General features: G+C 39.3%; 1 protein-coding gene across 3 annotated transcripts in view; it reads left to right on the top strand.

Moving 5' to 3' along the window:
• Positions 1-2,646: 2,646 nt before the first annotated feature.
• Positions 2,647-21,724, top strand: part of klhl13 (kelch-like family member 13) — a 43,813-nt gene continuing 24,735 nt past the window's right edge. Inside the window, exons 1-2 of one of the 3 annotated variants that reach the window (XM_085420411.1) lie at positions 2,647-2,737; positions 4,157-4,229. In XM_085420411.1, the coding sequence (XP_085276537.1) occupies positions 4,177-4,229 (53 nt within the window). In that variant the 5' untranslated portion in view covers positions 2,647-2,737; positions 4,157-4,176. Of the gene's footprint in view, positions 2,738-4,156; positions 4,230-12,157; positions 12,475-21,724 lie in introns of those variants that run through there. The other 2 variants (XM_085420412.1, XM_085420410.1) reach the window with 2 other exon arrangements.

Genomic DNA, 21,724 nt, shown 5'->3' with positions numbered 1-21,724 from the left:
AGTACACTGGGCTTGCAACGCCTAATTGACAGAAAATCTCATCATTTTGCCGTTTCTTCACAGAACACGCCACACAATCATCCACTGGTGCTCTGTACTCTTCCTGCCTATCACTAATAAATTCACTGCCACTGCAGAACTGTCAGAGTATTTCTGTAGGTCGCATGCATTGAAAGTCTGTGGAGCTTCTGTGCTGCACATCACCAAATCAGACATAGCACTGACTAATCTCTGTCAGTAACCCATGAGATGGTATACATGTTTACTGACATTTCTTATCGCTTTTCTCTCAGCAGAGAGAAGAGCTGGATCATTTTAATTTGAGAAATCAAAGGAAGTGATCCTCTGCATGCAGCCATTTTTTTTAGATGGGAGTTAGCTCTCTGCAGCATGTATAGTTGCATCATGGCAGATTTGGTTTGTATGCAAACTGCATGTGACTTTTCCACTAATGAGCAGTTTAGAGCCTTGCTGACATTTGGTTGTTTTAAGCAGACACACAGACATAATAATTATATCTTAATTATTAGTTAGAATAACATTATTATATGTAAGGTCACCAGAAAAACGGCTAAATAAATGTGACCAGGATACAGTGATGGAAATAATTATTTTGATCTTCACTTACAAAGAAATTAACAGTCTCCAAATTTGATGGCAGTTTTATTTTAACCGAGAGAGAAAGGATAGAGGGGGATTTTAATAAAGAACCCAGAAAGAAAACATTACATAAAAATTATAAGATGATTTGCATATCATTCAGTGAAGTAAGTATTTGAGCCCCAATCAAAACATGATTTAGTACTTGCTGGAGAAACCCTTGTTAGCAAGCATGGTGGTAAGAAGTTTTTTTGTAGTTGGTCACCAGGTTTGTGCACATCTGAGGAGGGATTTCGGCCCGCTCCTCTTTACAGAAACTTTTTTAGGTTTCTTGGCTGCAACTTGGAAACTCAAAGGTTCAGCTCCCTCCACCAATTTTCTATAGGACTGAGAGAGTTTGGAGAGTGGCTAAGCTACTCCATAATCTTAATGTGCTTCTTTGTTGCCTTGGTTTTGGCTACTGCCATGCTGGAAAAGTCATCCTTGACCCATCTTTAGTGTTCTGGGTGAGCAAACAAGGGTATTGTCCAAGATTTTATTGTACATGGTCCTGCTCATTGGTCCCTCAATGTGGTGAAGTCGTCCTGTACCTTTAGCAGAAAAATAACCAAAAGCATAATGTTTTCACCTCTGTGCTTGAATGTAGGAATGGTGCTCTTTTGATCATACTCAGCATTTCTCAAACAATCATTTCCCCCACTCTATACACGGTTACTGATCAGTAATTAGTGCAGGGGTATTGTTAAGTATACTAGAAAGTGTAATTAAATTGTAGTGCTTAATAAATCCATTGAAAAACTCATTTAAGTTACACGCTCATATGTTAGCCGCTCTATGCCCCGCTCATTCTTTCTCACATGCTGCGACAGGCACAGTGAATGAGGTACGGAAAAATCACCACAGACTGAAGTGTTTTCATTTGCAATCAAAGCGCTCTTTGTTCCAGATCAATGCATCAGCTGATTGATAATAAGACTACAATCTAATGGATTATTCAAGAGTATGAAAAGGTGGAGGTTGCAGAAAGGTGATTATTGGAGAATCTGAGTGCATTTTAATGAATGCATACATTATTTTTACACATTTTGTCATTGTAGACTGTAGCTGTTAACTCAAATAACCACCCATTACAACCAAGGCATGCAGAAGAGGATCTCTGAGTCACAAGACAAAGTCACAAGACTCATCAAAGACTCAAAGTTTTTTTGTACTTTAAAAAAAGTACAAAAAAACCAAACATATTTTACAGGTAGCCTGTCATTCAAAAATGCATTTATGTCTTTTAAAATGATTTACATACTGTGAACAAATGTGGCTATTGTTTGTCTATTTGGTCATTTTCATTGCAGAATTGATCCATCTTTTACTTTTTTCAATAGTAAAAACTAATTAAAAATATTTTTTATGTATTGTTGTTATATTTTATTTAATTTTATTTAACATATTTATTTGTTTTTTTCTAGTTAACTTTACATGGTGTAAAAAAAGAAATTCCTGACCTTTGGGATAAATGAGGTATGTGTTGTCTTATTTATTTGTCAGAGTCCTTTTAATTTTTGCTGTTTGAGCTGGAATGTCATTGGGCAGCAGGAACACCGATCTCTGCTGTACCTGTGAAAAAACAAATCACTTCCATATTTCAACAACATTAGCCTCTCACATTAGCTCATCTTGAAATTTCCACTTGATTTACCACAATATTCAAACTCCAAATTCAGACTTCTGCTTTTGTAAACTAAATAAATAAATAAATAACCAACCTAATTATCATACTTTATGTGCGTCCCTGTCTCACTAATTTCCAACATGTGATACTTTTCATTATGAATATAGCTCACGAATGTTTTTAAATGGAAGGCTATGGTTCACCTCACAAAGTATTATCCAGGCATTTCAGTGTCCAGGTGCTTCAAATAAAAAAAGCTGTCTTAAAACCATTATTTAGTAACGGAAGTTTTAAGCCAATGAGAGAAGATTGCCATACTCTTCCGCCAATGGAAAGTGTGGATACTCCGGCTTTCCTAGTAAGCTACAACTGCATTGGATAAAACTAGGAAGGAGGCTTCAGGGGTATAAGTGGATTTGAGGGCTTGGAAGGAAAACAAGGACGCAAGGTAACGCTATATCGTTGTGGAAGGTATGGAATATGCTTTATAAAACTTTGCAGAGTATAGTTAAACTGCCTACATTAATGAATATGTTATACGTAGTATATTAAGCTCAACACATACCGGGTTGTCAGTTAGCCATAGGCATCTGTTGGTGGTGGTAGATCAACCAACCAACCAGACCAACTAATAACTAAACCAACTAACTTATATTAGGACCACAGTCCTTTGCGCCGTCACTGGTTAAGCTAATGTCGCTATGGGAAGATTGCTTAAGAGAAACTTACGCGACAACCACAAAGTCGACTGTCGTGATTTGATGTTATTTTAAGCTAGCAAATGTTAACGATAGGGTTAGCCTAGCTAGTTAGCATTAGCCTGTTCCCACCGGAGGTGTACCGACAGTATGGAGTCAAACATGGCCAGAAAATGAGCAAAGCTCCCATTTGGTTGCCTTGTCTGTTAAGTCTGAACAGCTGTCGCAGTCCGGCTAATGGAGACAGACGTGTTTAAAGATAGGAGCCTGAAGCCTTTGCTAGGAACAAAGTCAGTTTTAGTTTCTCTCCCATACATCACGATATCAAACCTTGAGCTTTAAAAGGACTAACCTCACCTTCTCCACACGTCTCTCCGACAGCTCGGCACTTTGTGGTGACAAACGTTCGTCCCAAATTAAACCCTGTCACTAAGTTAATTCTTAAACAGAGGGAATCAAAGTTTTAGGAAAACTTCTCAAATATCAAAAACTTTTGAGCTAAGCTTTTGAAACAATCGCGATGACAGTTTGCTCATCTTTTCTTATTTTAAAGGTGATGCTGCTGTATTTTAAACGAGCACGAAGATTGTTCTCTCAAGTAACATAGACTGGAGCTATATTTAGCATTAATTAGCCTAGTTCAGTGTAAAGCAACAAGTTGTGATGTAACTGTAACATTTTAGCAGCGGATGGGGTCAAAGAAACACCCATTCACCCTTCTGTCAATCTATTTCAGCTTTCAGCTACAAAGTAACATGCATGCACACGCACTTTGTTACTACCAATTATTTAAGATGTTAATGTAAGTTTAATATCGTCTAAGGTGAAACTATATGAGGGATTTGTGTGTGTGTGGTACATCTCAGTTGAGGAGAATAAGCGTTCAGATGGTGCATTGCCATGTAACTGAATGTTTGTGTCAGCTGACATGGGGTAAAGTGGATTAAGAAAAGATCAATGCCTTGCTGGAGAAGCTTTCTTAAACTGGCTCGTTAAAGTGTGCAAACTTTAAAACATGATAACGTAAGTTCAGTTTAAAAATGCTGTTAATACTGTCAAAACTTTCCTAAAAGTGCTGAATTAAAAATCACCTAATTAAAAAAAGTATTATGGCATTTTCTGGAGTTCAGAAAATGCCATAATGTGTGTGCTTCTTGGAGAAGGGTTTTAACACAAATATTTTGCTTTTGAGGTGTGGTTTTTGGCGAGGGTATGGAGCACCCTATACACAGAGGGGAGACGATGCCCGTCGGACTGCACGATAGGTATGGTAATGCGGCCTCATCTTGCATTTTTGTTTTTATTAATATGCCTATGAATTTTATATTTTGCTCACAAAACTTACCAAAAATTAAGGAATGTTTAACATACGGTGTAAGCAATGTTTAAGATTTTCTTTTCCTTCTCTTAGAATAATATTAAATGTAACCAGCCAAAATTAGTCGTTTTTAAAAAAAGCATCTTCCAATAGAGAATTGATGGTGGGCCATTTTTAAACTGTAGGTAATGCTTGGTTTAAATTCTGGATAGGAATGGCTTCTACCTGGTGTTAATTAAGTAGTATTTATTACATGTTAAGGAATTAAAGTATTAATGCATTAGTATACATAGGCCAGGACTGAAAAATACTGCTAAAACCCCTGAGCCTCTCCAGTGACTCTAATATATTATTTTGTTCTCCAGTACTTTACCTTTTACATCTTGCCTGAGTAGCCTGTGTGTAATAGTGGCTTATTTCTCACTAAACAAGCAGTATTTTCACATACTCATAGTTATTTCATACTTTTCTATATATACTCAAATTGGATTTTAATGGTATTTATAACTGGACTTGGTAATAATTGAAAACAAGCAGTTTCTTTGTTTTGTTTTGTCTTTGTTTTTTGTTTTTGTTTTTTACCCCCATCAAGTTGAGTCAAATGACTCATCAAGCTGGTGACCTAATATGGACCAACACTGGGTATAACTGTGGTGGATGGTGCCCTCTGTTTTCGGTTCCTGGCGGGACTTAAAGTTAGAGACGGGCATAACTATTTTTAAAATCAATAGTGACACTCATGCATGCAGAGATGACAGAATTAGTCTTTTGTCCTCATTTTAGCTTCTTCCACTGTTGTTGGATTAAGACGGCACAATACCTACTGATTTGAATGGATAGGTGTTAAAGAGATTTATATAAGAAGTCGGAGCTTTTTGTAGATTTACTGTTCATCTTTTGCCTTTGTAGCTTATAACTTTCATTTTAAGCAAAAGCGATAGATGAAGAGATAAGGAAGTCAAACTGTGCACCAAAACTGTTGGTATTTGTGTTGCGGTTTCACTCTCGGTTTCATAACTGCTACAGCTCTTTGATGTGGTACTAATAGAATTAAGATGTGCACGTTTCTGTTGAGATCACTGATAGAAGACAACAATTTCATAGCAGGTATAGAAGAAGAAGGTACTTTCAGCTGGTCCCTTATTTCCCGAGGGTTCACCACACCACATGTTTGATTTGGCACACATTTTAGGCTGGATGCTCTGCCTGATCTGATTCAATTCAACTCAATTTCAGTTAAAGTCAATGAAATTTTTTTTTATATAGCGCCAAATCATAACATCAGGCGCTTTATATTGCAAGTTAAAGACCCTACAATAATACAACCTAAGTATTATTAAGGTAGTGACCACTTTTATTGAACTTGAAAATTGATCATCTTTGGTGTCTTAGCACCAGCATTTCACTATCGATAAAAGTAACTTATCCAGGCAAAATAGGGAGTAATTTTAACTTCCTGAATAATGCATGCTACAAAAACAAAGTTTAAGTGAGCCAACTGAGTCATGGTAATTTCAGTTCTATCTCTAAAAAGCTTCAGAGCTGCTTATTTTCCAGGTAACAGATGTTTGCATTTAAAGGCCTGATTAACTGGTCAACCACTTTTACCAAAAAATATTTTGATGTGTAGATAGAGAGCATCTAGTCTTTTTAATAGAGCATCTAAACCCTTTGTCTTTCCAAAACATCAATGACAATATTGATTCTCTGGAGAGGGAACATTTTCCTTTGCCTCGTTGTTTTTTATTCTAGCCTGTAGCAAACAATTTCAGATGTATTTTATTGTTCCTAAGGCCTTCGTTTAGCACTGAAGAAGCTTTGAATACTTGTTGAGATTGTGAAAGATTTGTAAGCATGCTTATATTTGATCTTTAATTGCTTTCGAGACTGTTTAACATTGGCAGGGTCGCACCTGAAAGAAAAGGGTGAAGTAGTCGTACATGCCATAAGATTGCATCTAAGCAACACAAAATTTAAATGGAACACATAATTATAGTTCTAATCAGATATGCTTTGCTTTAATAATGGGGCGGTGATGCTGATGCCTATTAATTTACACAGCAGACATTTTTCCCCAGCCTTCCTCCTTGGCTTTGGCTGCAGCCTTGGTGTTACTTTTAGCTGGAATTAGATTAATTTAATTCCTCATATTTATTTGAGGTTGTTTATTTTTTTAATCCTGCCAGTTCAGACAGCCAGTTTCTCAACCGTGACTTCTTTGATTAAAATTTAGTTAAATTTGAGTAGGTTAAACTCCCTTTGGACAGCTATGGTCTGTAAAAGGCGCTCGAGAACAGAACTGAGACTGTGTGGAGGTGGATGAGACACACCACCAAATGGATGGGCAGTTGGAGAACACAGTTGTGAGTGTAAAGTTAAGGCGGACTGCTGACTGTCTCTCCACAGCATAAGCTATCAGTAACACATTTAGAAAAGCCTGTTTAATAAATGAAAGAAGCTTAAAAACACCATGACTTCACTTCTCCTATGGTTAATTGCTTTTGGATAATAATCAAATTGTATTTAGCATAGAAACCTTGCTGTTCACAGTTCATTCATGTAAAATAAAATCTTTACACTGGTGTGGAATTATTGTATTGCTGCCATTTGACATGGACAGCTCTATTATGTGGGGGTTTGCAGTTGTTGGAGGAGAGTGATAGAATAGGACTGTGAATAATGGGTGTAGCACTGAGCCTTCAGGCTTTGACAGAAGCGGCACGATGACTGCTGCCCTTGGTTAAGACGCAAGGTCATTCTGCCAGTTACAGCGTAAGGTGTGATGATGGGGGTTGTAATACAGATGGCACCGCCAGTTGAGGAGAAGAAGAGAGGGGGAAAAGGGTCATGACCGTTATATGTATTTCAGAATGCAAGAGGAGAGAAGACTATTTAAAAATGTTATTGTTTGGCTAGTGCTGGGTTTGTATGTCATATGCAGGAATATCCACTACAGAGGGGGTGCTTGCACACACATGCAGCGTAGCTGAAATTTGACACAAGAACAGATTAAGTGGACAAATATTCATCTTTTCTGAGAGGGACAAAATCAGCCACCAGAAAGAATTTATGCTTGAACACTTCACATGAAGCCTTTCCTGTAATAGCGGGACAGTGCACTCTTGGCCACTTGAAACTGCAGCAGTCTGATGGTGAGTTGAGGTTAGACAAAAATAACACAGAGAAGAAAGATTTATTTTGAAATGCTGCTACTGTTGTATTTTTAAAGAAGTAGATATTACATACATAGATATATTACGTTTTAATATTTTTTTTTTTTGCAATGATCCAAGAAGTCTATCTGATATAACCGATTTGCAGTTTAATTAACACACAAAAACACTGTTTTGGAATTGGCCTCTGGTTGGCTCTCGGTGCTTTTCGCAGTCTCTGGCAAATAAAAAGTTAGAAGAATCACAAAATGTAATGCTAAGTGTTTTGAATTCTCCATATTCATATATGGCAAAGGTAGCATCTTAGGTGGACGTCTCACTCAGACCTCAGATACGCAGAGAGTGGTGAAGGATTTAAGACTAATTATGACTTGTGCGAGTCGAATCTGTGGAGAGCCTATTTTGTAGTCCACGCACAGGGCTGGTGACGTTGCCAAAATTTATGCTTGTGCTGTTGTGTCTCTGTTGTACTGCAGCTTTGCCTCCAAAACACTGGTTTGCAATCAAGTTTCTGTTTAAGTTGATCTAGTCCATTCAAAAAAAAAAAAAAAAAATAAGGGCAGAAACAGGAGTTGGAAGAAATAAGAAGAAAGGATTATACTGATGAGGTCAATCAGTCATGTAGTTACATTTCCAGGGGGAGACAAGGGTGTGCGGTTACCCAGTAACTATGGTGTAGATGAAAATACAGGTGTACATTTTCACTGTTAGTTTGCCACAAGCAGGGAACATAAGTGGCCAAGTAAATGTGGCTCCATGGTGGAGTGGTTTACAAATTCACCTACCAAGTAAAACATATCCAGTTAAATCCCAGGGGCAGATGTGTATCCCTTTGGGGTTGTGTCAGAAAGCTACCTGCTGTGGTGACCCTTTTGAATTAGGGAGCAGGTGAATGTAGCTGAAGTGGACAAAAATATCAGCTGAACAGCTGAGGGTGAGCAGGTGTTAAGTCATTTTATGTCTTTTTTTTCAACTTTTTAAAACTACTTTCCCCCCCAAAAAATCTTTTAGTTTGTTATTATGTGTACCATTTAAAAAAACCAAAAAAAACCCAAAAACTAAGACAGGCAATAACAGTACGATAAAAAAAAATACATGAAAAAACTTGAGGGCTGTTTTTTTTTTTTTTTTTTTTTGTCTGAACCACAGCTGTTAAATACAAAATTTTCAGATTGCTCCGGCTCCGTAGGGGATAAGCTTACGCCTGGAATAATTTCTAAAACAGTCGTATGATAATAATGGTAGAAAGATGAAACCCCATCTTGGCTCCAGATAATGATTTACATTCTGACTCCTGTTTGGTAAAATAGATTTTTGTCAGCAGACATCAAATCGTGGAGCCTTAACTGGCTAGATACTGAATAGAGAACAGGATGATGATCAAAGCTTCGTGGACCTAAGCCCCCTGCTGGTTTGATTATTTCCCATTTGCATGTTGAGCAAACGATTAATCTTCCATGTTTTGCCACAGCAGACCTCGCAAAGGGTGTCGAATGTCCATTCTTTATAATAGAAGCAAATTATTATTTATTTATATATATATATTTTTTGTAATATGTGGTAATGTAGGGCTTGTAAATGGCATGTTTATGTTGAAGTACATGTACCTGTTCAGGTTAGTTCTATTGTTTGACCACTTGTGGACATAATGTGCACATATAATGTGTGCAGCTATTTAAAATATTTGTGTGTGTTTTTCAAATAAGAGTGACTTTTGGTCAGTTTTCCTAGTTTTCACAGCCCTTGTTGTCAGGTAGATAAATAATTGATTTGAGTTGGGGAATGTTAATCAAATTAGATATGTTCATTAAATGCTTCATTAAATGAAGTGTTAACTTTCAAGGGCAGCCCTGTTGCATATGTATAACTGTGCATAGCCTTTAGATGGATCTGCCCTTTCTGACTGTGGAAGCGGGCATAGCATAAACTGTGGTTGCATTTATCAGCCAATCTGTGGCGCTAAGGATATGTCTCGCTGTGCTGTAACTACTCTGCACTGTTTCTATGACCTCCCAGCCAAGAAAGCGTAGGTAAGACAAATGACTTACCCACGCAGCACAAGAGTTCAGAACCTGCAGTATGCACAGCCATTTCAGTTCGCAGCAGAAACCAATGTGTCAAAGCCTTTTAATCATGCCCGTGTCCAAAGCACAGCCATGGCCACAGCCACAATCACAGTGACAACTCTGTCGTCCCGTGACCACAGTCTGACTCGTACAGCCTGAGCAGCAGTTTTTAGGCTCCTCTAGTTAATTGCAGAGGTAGAAAATTATGCTATAGCTAAAAAGCTGGCTGTAGTCCGTAACGTAATATTCTATAACATCAGTGTAAATCTCAGCTGTCGATGTGTTCGATCATCTGATCTATTAATCAGATGGATTGTAAAAGGTGTTGCATTGTATCTCAAAGGTATTGTGACCTAAAGCAAAGCCTACTGGGACTCCTTACAGCAAATCCTTTGCAGTTAATGACTGTCTGAAGTCTTGAGTCAGAGCATCTTACCAAATGATGTTTCTTCCTGTGGAATGCATTGCCCTGCCTTCACTGCATCTAGCACCAGTACCTGCTTGTTTGTGGGTCTTGTTTGTGCCTTCCGTTTTATTTCTTTCAGTAAGGGAAAGGTGGGCTTAGTTGGTTTGAAGTTAGATGATTGGCTTGTCCATTTAAGAGCATTCCACTCCTTTGCCTTAATAAGCTCTTGGGTTGCTTCCATGGTTTTAGGTCATTATCCAACTGCACCACCAATCGCCTTCCAATCAGTTTTGTGTGGGGGATAATTTAAGAGGAAGAGAACATCAACTTGCAGTTGACTCCAAATCCCTACATGCTTAGGTTTGGTAAAGTGGAACAGTTCAGGTAGTGTAGTTAAAATTTTGATCAATTTGCGCTCTTTCTGTACTGTTAATTTAAAAGGCAATGGGAATATGAATATAGTGGCCCATGTCCAGTACTTAGTATATAGAACTATATAGTTTAATCAGTGACATGCCCATCTCTTGAGACTGGATCCTTTGGTTGTTTTTTTGTTTGTTTGTTTTTTAATTGACTTGTATATAGGGCTGGGCCATATTATACCGTTCACGGTAATACCGGTATAATGTTAGGCAACGATAGGAAAATGAAATATCGCGATAGAATGGGAGTAAAACGCGCATGCGCAGTGCTTTTGTTTTCATACGCACATGGCCGATTGTTGAGTGAAACAGATGAACCAGAATTGGTTTGTAAAAATGGTGCAACTTCCGTGATGTGGAACTGGTTTGGTGTTTGTCCGTCAGATACACAACAAAGCACATTTTTTTTGCAGAACATGCAAGCGGCCGTTGTTATTGTCGTATTTGTCGGACTAAGATGCTCTTAAATCTGGGAGTAATCTGGGTCCTAAACTCCGTATGCTTCAGGTCAAACAACACTGCAGCATCACTTAGAGTTAAAAACTGTCTAAATTCATCTTTAATAAAACGATCAGCATTGCTGCTTTACCAGGTGTAACTATAAAGTTTAACTTCCAGGCATCCATGAAAACAAAAGTTATTACATTTAATGGAGTTAGAAGTTAGCAGGAAGCTAGCGGAAGTTAGCTCGCTAGTTTCGCTAGTTACCTAAGCATGATATTGCATGTTCTGACTGAGAGATTTCTGAAAAAAAATCAAACGTACAGCTCTGCTATCACTTCCAACATAAATGAAGACAGGAAACTAAACAGCAGTGACGTTTGTAGGGTTACTGAAGTTGGGCTAGCTGGTATATAATGATGTGCTACGTGATCGCTAGCGACACAGCTATGTTAGCATAACATAAACAGTGAAGCTGGAGGACGAACACTAACACTTTTCCACTTATAAAAGTTAACGTGAAGGTTCTTCATGGTTAGAGACAAATGCAATCGCATGGCAGGATGCTGTAAACGGACCAAACTTCAGTCAGGAGAACAACTGAGATAATCCATCCACAATACGAGGTTAGTCATTAATATACTGCAACAACATGGGAATAGAGCAGCTGCCAGAGAATTCAACATTAATGAATCAATGGTACAGAAGTGGAGGAAGCAAGAAGAATGAGTTTAATAAAGTTTGATTTATCTGACTGCTTTGTTTCGCTTAATGTGCCTTATAATCCCGTGCACCTTATGGTCCGAAAAATGCGTACTGCACACTGCAGTTTAATGTTGCAAAGCACCTCTTTTTAACTTCAGTGGATATTATACATGGTTATGCTCAGGATATGTCAGCCCATTTCTACTGGAAATGCCTTTTGGTTAAACTTTCAGCAAGGAATTTGCATTTGCACTGTTACATTTTTATAAAGCTTTAATGTACATAAAAACCAGCTTCTTGTTTAAGTGAAAATAAATGGAAGGTTGTCTTTTTGCGCTAGTAATGTTGTGGAGTTGTATTTTGTCTCGCATCAATTATATCGTCGGTTATATCGTTATCGCAAATTTTCAAATATATATCGTGATAAATATTTTTGGCCATATCGCCCTGCTCTACTTGTATATATATTTTTCTTAATCTACCATCCTTGTATTTGCACCGAAAGCCAAGAGCTGTAATCACAGCTCATCTAACAAGGTGGCACTGTTGCTTAGCTACTGGGCTATTCACTACCCTGAAAGGGTGATGAGAAGGCAGGGCTTCTTCCCCCTCCTACCACGAGACAACTGTGAATGCAGCAGGGCAAGTAGTCGTGGTGGATGCAATCTATTGGCTTCTCAGTGCTGCCGCTAAAGTCACAACCCCGACTGTAGCCCGCACTGCCTTTACCAGTGTATTTCTGTAGCTGCTGGTGCCGCTGCTGCTCTCCCTCCCCCTTAAATGGTGTGGGCAGAGTGGGATGGAAGACTGCATTGGAAACCTTTTCATGGAAATGGTCTTTGCTGTTGGTATTGCTGTAGCACCATTCTGGTGACAACAACATGCCGTTGAAATGGAAAAGCGGTTCTCCTGTCAGCTGGAAATTCCCAGTGCCAGTTCTTAAGACATCCAGGTCCTCACCCCTTTCGCCTGCTTACATGTGAGTAAGAGCTGAATAGCATTCAAGATATACAATTGCAGCAGCGCATATGGAGATGCAGTTATTTGCTTCTCAGTTTCTAATATTTTATTTTATGTTATTTTTTTTTTAAATGAGTGTGACACCGTTGTTTTTGTTGCAGCCCTAATTATGCGATTAAGCCTTGTAGTGTGTCAAGAGATTTCCCTTGTCCAAGATGAATTTTATGGTTTGCTGGGAGAGTGCCTTGCTCTCGGGCAAAAGGACTCATTTTGCTGCTTGTCTGGACACAGCATGCTCCACATCCCCGACTCTTGCCCTCTCCCTGTGGCTGTGTTTATTTGGGAACCGGGGACTCAGCAGCTTGGGAGGAGCCTGCCTTTGTCAGGATGTCTGGCGTGCCCTGGTTTAGAAGCTATTGTCATCTGCTACTGTTCAGGAAGGAGGAAGGGGGAAGGGTAGATCTGGAGTGGTTCACACAGTCCCTGCCATCATCTCTCTTTACATTTTTTTTTTCTACCTGTAAGTGTCTTGTTTGACTTTCTGAACGGTAACGGGGTTGGTTTACAGATGGTAAGAACAATTTTGGAAGTGACAGTTTTCAAGACAACCTTGGCTAACTGAAAAGCCTAAAGGGAATTTCAGAGGCTAACTGGGCTTAGAGGGATTTCTGCAAAATTGGATTCATGCAGTTCCCAGTAATCATGTATCTTTATAAGCTTAGGAGATTATTTTTGATGGTTTTACTCAAATATTTATTTTTGTATTAGTGCAGCACAGTAAGAGAAAGCCATGCTTTTACTTCTCTTATGTCAGGCTCCCCTTTAAATATCCTCAGTAGAACTGTTCATACTCAAAACACAGCTATGAACAAGCAAATGTACGAAATACATTTTTATTGTGTAGCATAAACCTAAACTGGATAGTATGTCCTGAATCCTGGAGAGGACTAAATTGTGAGATCTTGTATGTATAAAAGTTCACTAATGACACTATTGACTTGTTAATTATAGATTTAATCTAGATTTCATCAGGCTAGTTTAGGTTAAACATCCTGCCCGGCAGTCACAGTTATTGGCAATTGAGCATCTCCAGCAGAGCAGTTGGGTGTTAAAGGCCTTGTTCAAGGGCATCTCAGTGATGGTAGCAACCGAGAGGAAAAGGCGCTTCCTCATTTCCTGACAGCCTGTAGCTCAAACTACTGACCTTCTTGTTAATTTAATTTCTTTGAAATGGCGACACAGACCCCATAAAAGCAGTTGTCGTAAATTGGCTGTAAATGGTTAATTGTAAATAAGAAGTTAAAGTTAATTAAGTGGAAAAAGTTATTAACAGAGAAAAGTGAATGAGCATTTAAAAAAAAAAAAAAAAAAATTCAGTCTGTAGATATGCTGAATTTGTGCGTCACTGTTGGAAAAAGGAAAACCTGCTGTGTCAGTGCGTTAAAAGTGACTTTTCTGCATTCTGGTTGAATGCCGGTAACGCCTTTTTGCCATAGCATTAATCAAGACCTTGTCAGAGATTGTAAGCATTGAAGCTTAACTATTCACATTATTTTCAAGGCTTGACATTGTGCAAATTTGAGAGGAGGATCTTCTCACCAGCACGTCAGCATGCCGTTTGGAGGAAAAGCACATCAAGTGTACTTAAGTGGCTGCAGACATCGTTTGGGTTCTGTTCATGGGAGATAATGTGGACACGCTGACAAGTGAAGCATATTCAGGCCTTGAGAATCCACCTCATCCTGCCAAGTGTGGCCCTGCCCCACCACAACACGTCTATTTTAAAAAAGTGTAAATAGTAAGCTGTGTTTTTAGGCGCGCTGATATCGGGCCCCCAATTATAGGTTACACTATGGGCAGGGAGAAGTCACTCTTTATAGGCCCTCCCTCTGTTTGACTCCAGACACATTTCTAATTCCATCTGCTGCAAGAGTCATCTCTGTATATGTATCCCGAGCAGGGTGGATACAGGAGAGTGAGCTTTTAGAGTATACAGTGCTCATCATGTATAAAGAAACGAGATGTATTTGCACAATGTGCTCACCTCTTTTGAAACCTCCCTAATCTATATATGGACTAGTGAACTGCCTGTGGTGCAGATTTCATGCCAGAAAAGAATAGTTAAGGTTCACTGGCAGCATGGTGTGTGGACTAATCTCGAGCTCAGTGAAGAAAAAGCACTGGGTTTATCTTTCCTCCACAAAAAGTCCTTGAAATGAATGTCATCCCTCATCTTACGGTGATTCAGTAGTAAGCACTTAATATATGTGACTGCTGTCTTTTGTAATCTCCTCTCAGAGGCATCACGGTGAGCCAGCAGCCTTAACTGCACCAACACCTGTTTGATTCCTGCCAGGGACCTTTAACACGTCATTACCCTTTCTCCCTGTCCCCACATTCCCGTCACTCTTTGTCAGTATAATGCAATTAAGGGAAAATGCTGGAAAGTCTGGAAAACAAATTGCTTCTTAATATTTACCCTCAAAGAGTCTGTAAGTGATCGCTGTTGCTTTTTTCCATGACAGAAATGGACCATAAAATCCAGCACTCACAGAACGCGATGTCTGTTCATTAAAAGGTTTATTTTTATAGACAAGATGATTTTTCTATGTATATTTTTTTAAATTGTATTGCGGCTGTAGCAGTGTAAGTGGTGTGACCGCATTAGATTCCATACAGATTGAACAGCTTTACATAAAATGAAAGCCCCGAGAATCTGTTTAACAGATTTTTGCAAATCAAGATGCTTCACATGTCTCGTGTGGCTCTAAAAGCCTTCTGCTGCTGCTGAAATCCCCAGTGCCACTGCTATGAAATGAATTTTGCTGTCTCTGAGGTAAATAGCCCTTTAGTTATCACCATTTTTGTGAATTTTGTCCAACCTTGAGGGGTTTTTTTCCTGTCAGTCTTTGTTTTGTTTAGTTCTGGGGTTTTTTTAATCAAAATTTTATCTATATTCAAATATTCTGAAAATAATCACATGTTTGATTTGACAGCTGACAAACTAAATAAGAGATGTAGATTTTCATTTGCTTTGACTTTGAATTTCAGCTCCCTCTGATCGCAGGCATTTTTTATGGTTAAAAATACATAAATCAAGAGTGGCGGTATTCTCAAGAGTTTCACTGTGATTTATGTGTTAATTGGACTCAGTCAGGTCTGACTGAGTTTAACTTCTGTGACAGCAGAAAAGTTGAAAGTGCTGTTTTTAGCTAATGCTGAAAACCTCTTTAAAAGTGCAACTAAATTTGGAGATCAGTGAGAAATCATTAATATACTGGCTTGGCTCATGTTCTGTCTACCCCCTCTAAACCGTGTCTTCTGCGATAATCTTTGCAGCAGGAAATTCCCTTGCTCTTATTTTGAAAGTTTAGTCATTGCTAACCAGAGCTTTTGTATTTTTTGCCTTTTTTCCCTACCAGCAGGCTGGCAGGTCACAGTTTGGCAGTTCTTGATATCATTCAGCTGCTGCTTGAGAGTTTGTTGTCCTGCAGTTTAAACAATTTTGGTCTGCTGCTGGTGACGGCTTTTTAAAAAAAATAAAATAAAAAAAAAGTACTGCAACTTAAAGCTCGGCAAGGCTGCAGAACAGAACAAAGACTTCCTTAGCTAACTGCTGTCCAAGACATTGGCAATGGGAATCTGAACAAGACAAGAGACTCGCTCAAGAGGCGGTTAATTATTGCTCTGTTTATTTGTCACAAAGTGGGCCAAGTTATTTTTGCCGAGGAGCGCATTTAATATTTTAGAAGTTGATAATTCTTTTAAAAAAGCACTGGTGTGCCTCCCTTCATGTCAAGCAATGCTACGGCGCACTCCCAGCTTCCTGCACAAATTGAATAGCTTGCTAATAGTTTGCTTGAAAAAGCTTATAGTATTGAACCCCGTCATCACGGCATCAACATCTGCCGCTACTTTTAAACAAGGCCAGCCTTGGATCACGGCTTTGATATTCATCTGTATGCATCTACCTGCACACACAAAGAAGCTTAACGTCTGCTGTGCTGGTGGATAAATTAAGAACTTTAGAAAATTGTCTCTGAGCTTTTAATTTCCCTTCCCTTTGGAGCGGACATTAAGTTCCCGCTGACTTGTGGCCATTTTGTAGAAAAAGAAACAGCCACCCAGGGATCATTTATTTTCATTGAAAGGCCAGAGGAGAGGCACAGGCAGTCTGGCTGGCAGAGCATCAACTGAGTTCAGTCAGGTGAAACTGTCATATCTGCGCTCATCTAACACACACACACACACACACACATGCACACACGCATACATGCACACACCTACTCAAAGATAAGATGAAGTTGGGTGTACTTTCACCAAACAGTTCACCTCTAAGTAGGTATCTAATCTGGCAAGAATAAAAAAAAAAAAAAAATGCATTGCACTAACCAAATTGAACTCCCTTATTAGGTGGATAACATCAGACTCACAGTGCTACTGTCTGTCAGAACACAGTGCAGCAAGAGAGGAAAATCTTTTTATAATCCCAAAACTAAAACAGTGACTTGTAAAATGAAGAATAGTACAGTTGCCTTAAAGACTGGGGAGGACGACTAGAAAAATCAGAACAGCTGTCGAGCCCAGAGAGAACATTTGGGCAAAAAAGAAAGTGTTATTTCAGGTTTAAGGACTGGATTGGAAAGCAAATCCAGCAGAGCCAACAATAGATTCCCGAAAGAAAAATCTGATTCTTGACTCTTGTCAGAGGGTCAGTCAGAGCTACCTTACTCTTTGTCACTATATTTGCACCTTTGTTTCTTTTCTTTTTCCATAAGAGCTGCAAGTTTTCTCCATTCACTCCCAGAAAAAACTCCCTCCCAAGTACATTCTGTTCTACTTGGATAGTTTTCACATTGAAAGAATATAATTGGTTTAATGGAAGAGAGACGATACCACATTGGGACAGTCAGGGGAATTAAAAATAGAAATAAACATTGCTGACCTATACAATTGTGGCAGGATCTACAATTAATCATGCGTCCCTTTCTGGATATTGAAAGATTAAACCCCTTTGTATGCAAAGTTATGCCTCTGCTTAATTACTGCTCTACCCAGGGCAAGTTAGTGCCCCGGGTAGAGCACTGTAGTTGTTCTTTTGACTTACATACAGCAGGCCTTGCTGGGTCATGTTACCTCTAACAACGTCCTTCGGGTTGATTTAACATTTGTTACATGCTGACAGATTGTTCCACCTATGAGCAAACACCGTGGGAAGCTTTCTTGACTTAGCGATTTGCGGTGTAGGCTGAAACTTTTTTTCTTCTTTTTCTTTTTTTCCTGAAATTCAGATAAAGTTCAGTTTCAGTTGTATTCATGGAACTTTGACCTCAAAGTGCTCTTTGATTATAAGGTGTAATTGCAGGCTCATTAAAGCATATGGAGACTGATTATTAGCTGCGATTCGGGCAATTATCTGGAGATCATGGATAGTTTGTCCTAGACAGAGAGAGCCCCAACCATGCACTTAAAATATCAGCGGGCCCAAAGCTTAATATTTTCCTTTGCATTCATTAGTTTTTCTGTTTTTAATTAAAACCAACAGGTTAATTACATACTATTTTAAATCAGGCTTCCATTTGTGATTGCCAGCAATTAAAAGGATAACTGTTGACTGTGTGACCAGTGCATTGTGAATATTGATTCAGAAGGCTTCGTTTTAATTAGGGAAGTGCCAATTTTCATCTGAATCAACAGAGCAAATGCAATTTGTCTGACACATCTAGACACAGGTATCTGAAAAGAACTGAGTGATCTCTTCCTTTTCTAGGGTAACTCTTGACCAAAAAGGGGTGGAAAATTGTCTGCACAATAACTTCATTAAAATCTCTGTTTTCACTGTGAACACATTTTCTTATTGCAGTCTATCCAACAGACCCGCTGTCACACTTTGGATGCACCGAGGTCTGTTTGATGGAAAGAGATGGTATGAGAGGAGAATTTTAAAGACTGTAACACTTCCTCCTTTTCTCTTCCCCACTGTTTCTTGTTTTGCGGGTCTGTGTGTGTGTGGTGCAGGAAGCGAAACAAAAGCTGCACCTAGAGTTTTCAGATTAGTTGAAGAAGAAAGCGTGTTTTTGCTGAGGGAAACATAGAGATGCTGAGAAATGTGCAGCAGCTAAATTGAAGCACGCGTGTGTGCGGGGATTAAGACATTCATATGTCTAGGCTGATGCTGTAGGTTGGGTTGCATTTTCCCAGCTACAGGGCTTTTTTTTTTTTTTTAGCTGCGGCAGCACGGTGGCTTGGTGGTTAGCACTGTTGCCTCACACCAAGAAGGTTCTGAGTTGGAATTCAGTTGTCTGTCTCTCTGTGTTAGCCCTGCATCAGATTGCCGACCTGTCCGGAGTGTAATTCATGTCTCGCCCTAAGGTAGCTAGGATAGCCCCCCCCCCATATGACCTTGATAAGGATGAGTGGGAGAGAATGGATGGATAAAGGCCAAATCTGTTGAGTCTGTAAACTTGTGGTGTTTTCTCTTGATGATGATTGATGTGATGTAGTGTTTGATCGTTGTACTGTACTCTTTATTTTTTTTCATGAATAGGAGCTGCTCAGGACATAGCATTATTGCATTGCTATTCTCAGTGATTGAGAGTGACGCTTCACTATAGGTGTCTGTTTACTAAAGACAAATGGATTTTCCTCCTGACTCCACTCACTTAGCTTCAGAGGTGCTCACCCAGTCGTTCCTGTTTTGTTTCTCTCCGTGCACTTTGTCACCTTGTCTTGTGCCTTTCTATTTTCACAAGCGCTTTGGATTCAGCTGCTAGAGAGTGTATTGTGAGGGCACCAGCCAGACTGTAGGAGTCTTGTGATCTTTTTGTTGAGTACACACACACACACACACACACACACACACACACACACACACACACACACACACACACACACACACTCAAAGCACAGTGGATTCAGAAGGTATGTGAGCTCCTTCACTTTGACACATTTTTATCTTGTAGATTTAATCTTGAATGGATGAAATTGCAATTTTCTGCCCATCGGTCACACAAGAATACGTAAATCTGTTAAAAATGGAAAAACTGAAGTCTTTCATTTTCATAATTATTTAGGCCTTTTTAATTTGGTACTTTTGGAAGTCCCTTTGGCAGCATTTAAAGCTTTGGGCTCTTGGGTAAGTCTCTACAAGCTTTGCAAACATGAACAATTTATCCCCTTCTTCCTTATAGATCCTCTCAAGCTCTGTCAGATTGGAAGGGCAGCATCTCTCAACTGCCATCGTCAAGTCTTTCCACAGATGATGCATGAGCCGTGTTTGCCACGGATGTGTCCTTGGAGGGAAGGAGGGGGGATATCTTTTCGGTTTCTCTTTCTCTCTCGCACTTAATAGTAATTATTTTCTCTTGTCTTAAAATAAGAGAGCTTCATTGTTAATTACAACATTACAGATGGATCAAAGCCCCTCCTCGTACTTGTCAGGACATTACAAGCAGAGCTTCTTGCAATCTCATCCATAGGTGCCAGGACCAGCATTTCTGTACACTCTGGAGCAGGTTTTGTGTATCTATTTGACAGTTTTCACGCAGCTCCTTGGTCACTACACTCCTGCAGTAGGATGCAGCCACCCCAAGCTTTAGTAGCTTGTGATGGAAGACTTCAGTTTTTCCATGAAACCTGAAGCTTTTCTCTCATGTTCTTGGAGTCCTTGAAAATGCCGTTTGACAAATTCCAATTGGGCTGTCAGATGTCTTTTTTCCTCGAGTGGCTTCTGTCTAGCCACTTTACCTTAAAAGCCTGATTGATGAAGTGCCATCGGCATGGCCATCCTTCCAGCAGGTATCTCTTCAGAGGACCTATGAATCTCACTCTGACTGACCACTGAGTTAGACTGCCAACTTTATGACGAGCCGAGGTGCTCCCAAACGTCTTCAATTTCATAATTATTGAGGCTGGTGTGCTCCAAGTTTTAGAAATGGCTTTTCTAAAACTCTCTGACTGAGAGTTACTTGGACTTCATGGTGTCTTCTTTTTCACTGACAGTAAGTTTGGATTTTGAGACCTGTGTTTCAGAAGAGATGTTTGTAGTAAACTGTCACGTTTCAGTAGGTCTACATTATTTACAAATCATTACATTATCCTTTATTTCACATAGTTGTTCCAAACTATTTACAGCCACTTTAGTTTGTCAGAGGTGGACTCACACAGGCCTGGAGACTAAACACTAACCCCCAGGTAATCTCCAGGGAAAAATGTGTGTATTCCTTGACAGGTTGGTGAGTGGTTGCTGGCTGTTGCTAGGTGAAATTTTTTTGCAAAAAGGGTGCTACACTCAAAACCTCTTTGTGATTGCTTTGATCTTTTGGACAATGTTCTTGTCGTTTGTGATTTGCATAGATTGTACTATTTACTTTCTGAGTTGTAATGAAACTTGAAAATGTGTGATGCAAACCAGAAATCGAGAGTGCTCACCTTCAGGGTAAAAGTTTTTTTGATCTGTGTTGTACTTGTACAATTTCAGTACTGCTGGGTGAGTAGCTTGCAAGTGTTTGCAGAAAGGTTGTTGCCTTCCACACAAACTACATCTACATGTAACTGTGGCAACCTGCTAGCTAACAAAGCAATCACAAAGAGGTTTTTGGTGCAGTATCCTCTTTGCAACCACTTTCACGCTAACGTTTTCCTTCGACCACTCACAAACAGGTCTGAGAATGAACTTCTTTCTTCTTTCTTTTCTTTCCCTTGTACCTCTGTTTGCCAGATGATCACTGACCAGTCATCAGGTATGTGTGACTGAGACCTAAAGTAAACAGGATGCAGTTAAGTACAGTTTAAGGTGGCACAGAAAAACTTCCACTTACTTTTAAGAGGTTTCAGCTTTTACCACTGTTGTCAGTAATTAATGCATTTTAGGCGTCAGACTGACGGACTTGTTATTATTATTTACATATCGGTATCAGATATTAACGTTTTTGTATCTCTTTGTACAAGAGATAGGCTCACCCCAAAGCATGATCATTTAGATTATGATGCTGTTTTTTTTTCTCACCAATTTTATCTATGATTCTTTCTTTTTGCTTCTCCAACCTAAGAATAGAGATCTCTCCTTTTTTTTCTCTCTTCTTTTTTTGTGAGTCTGCAAAGTGTGGGCAGGTATCACAGACACATCCCAATAAATCAAGTGCCTGCGGAATCGAAAAATCCCAAGTTCAGACTTTTCAAAAGACTTTTGATCCCCTCCCTGCTAGACGATATAGATGTTTCACAACTTCAAAACTGGACCTGCACTGGTAATTCCAGTCTCCAGTGTG

This window comes from Rhamphochromis longiceps, linkage group LG10, assembly GCF_057381845.1.
Source record: "Rhamphochromis longiceps isolate RC_006_pf linkage group LG10, R_longiceps_female_GT1.1, whole genome shotgun sequence".
Taxonomy (NCBI): Eukaryota; Metazoa; Chordata; class Actinopteri; order Cichliformes; family Cichlidae; genus Rhamphochromis; species Rhamphochromis longiceps.
The sequence above is the reverse complement of the archived record's forward strand: the minus strand, read 5'-3'. Positions and strand labels throughout refer to the sequence as shown.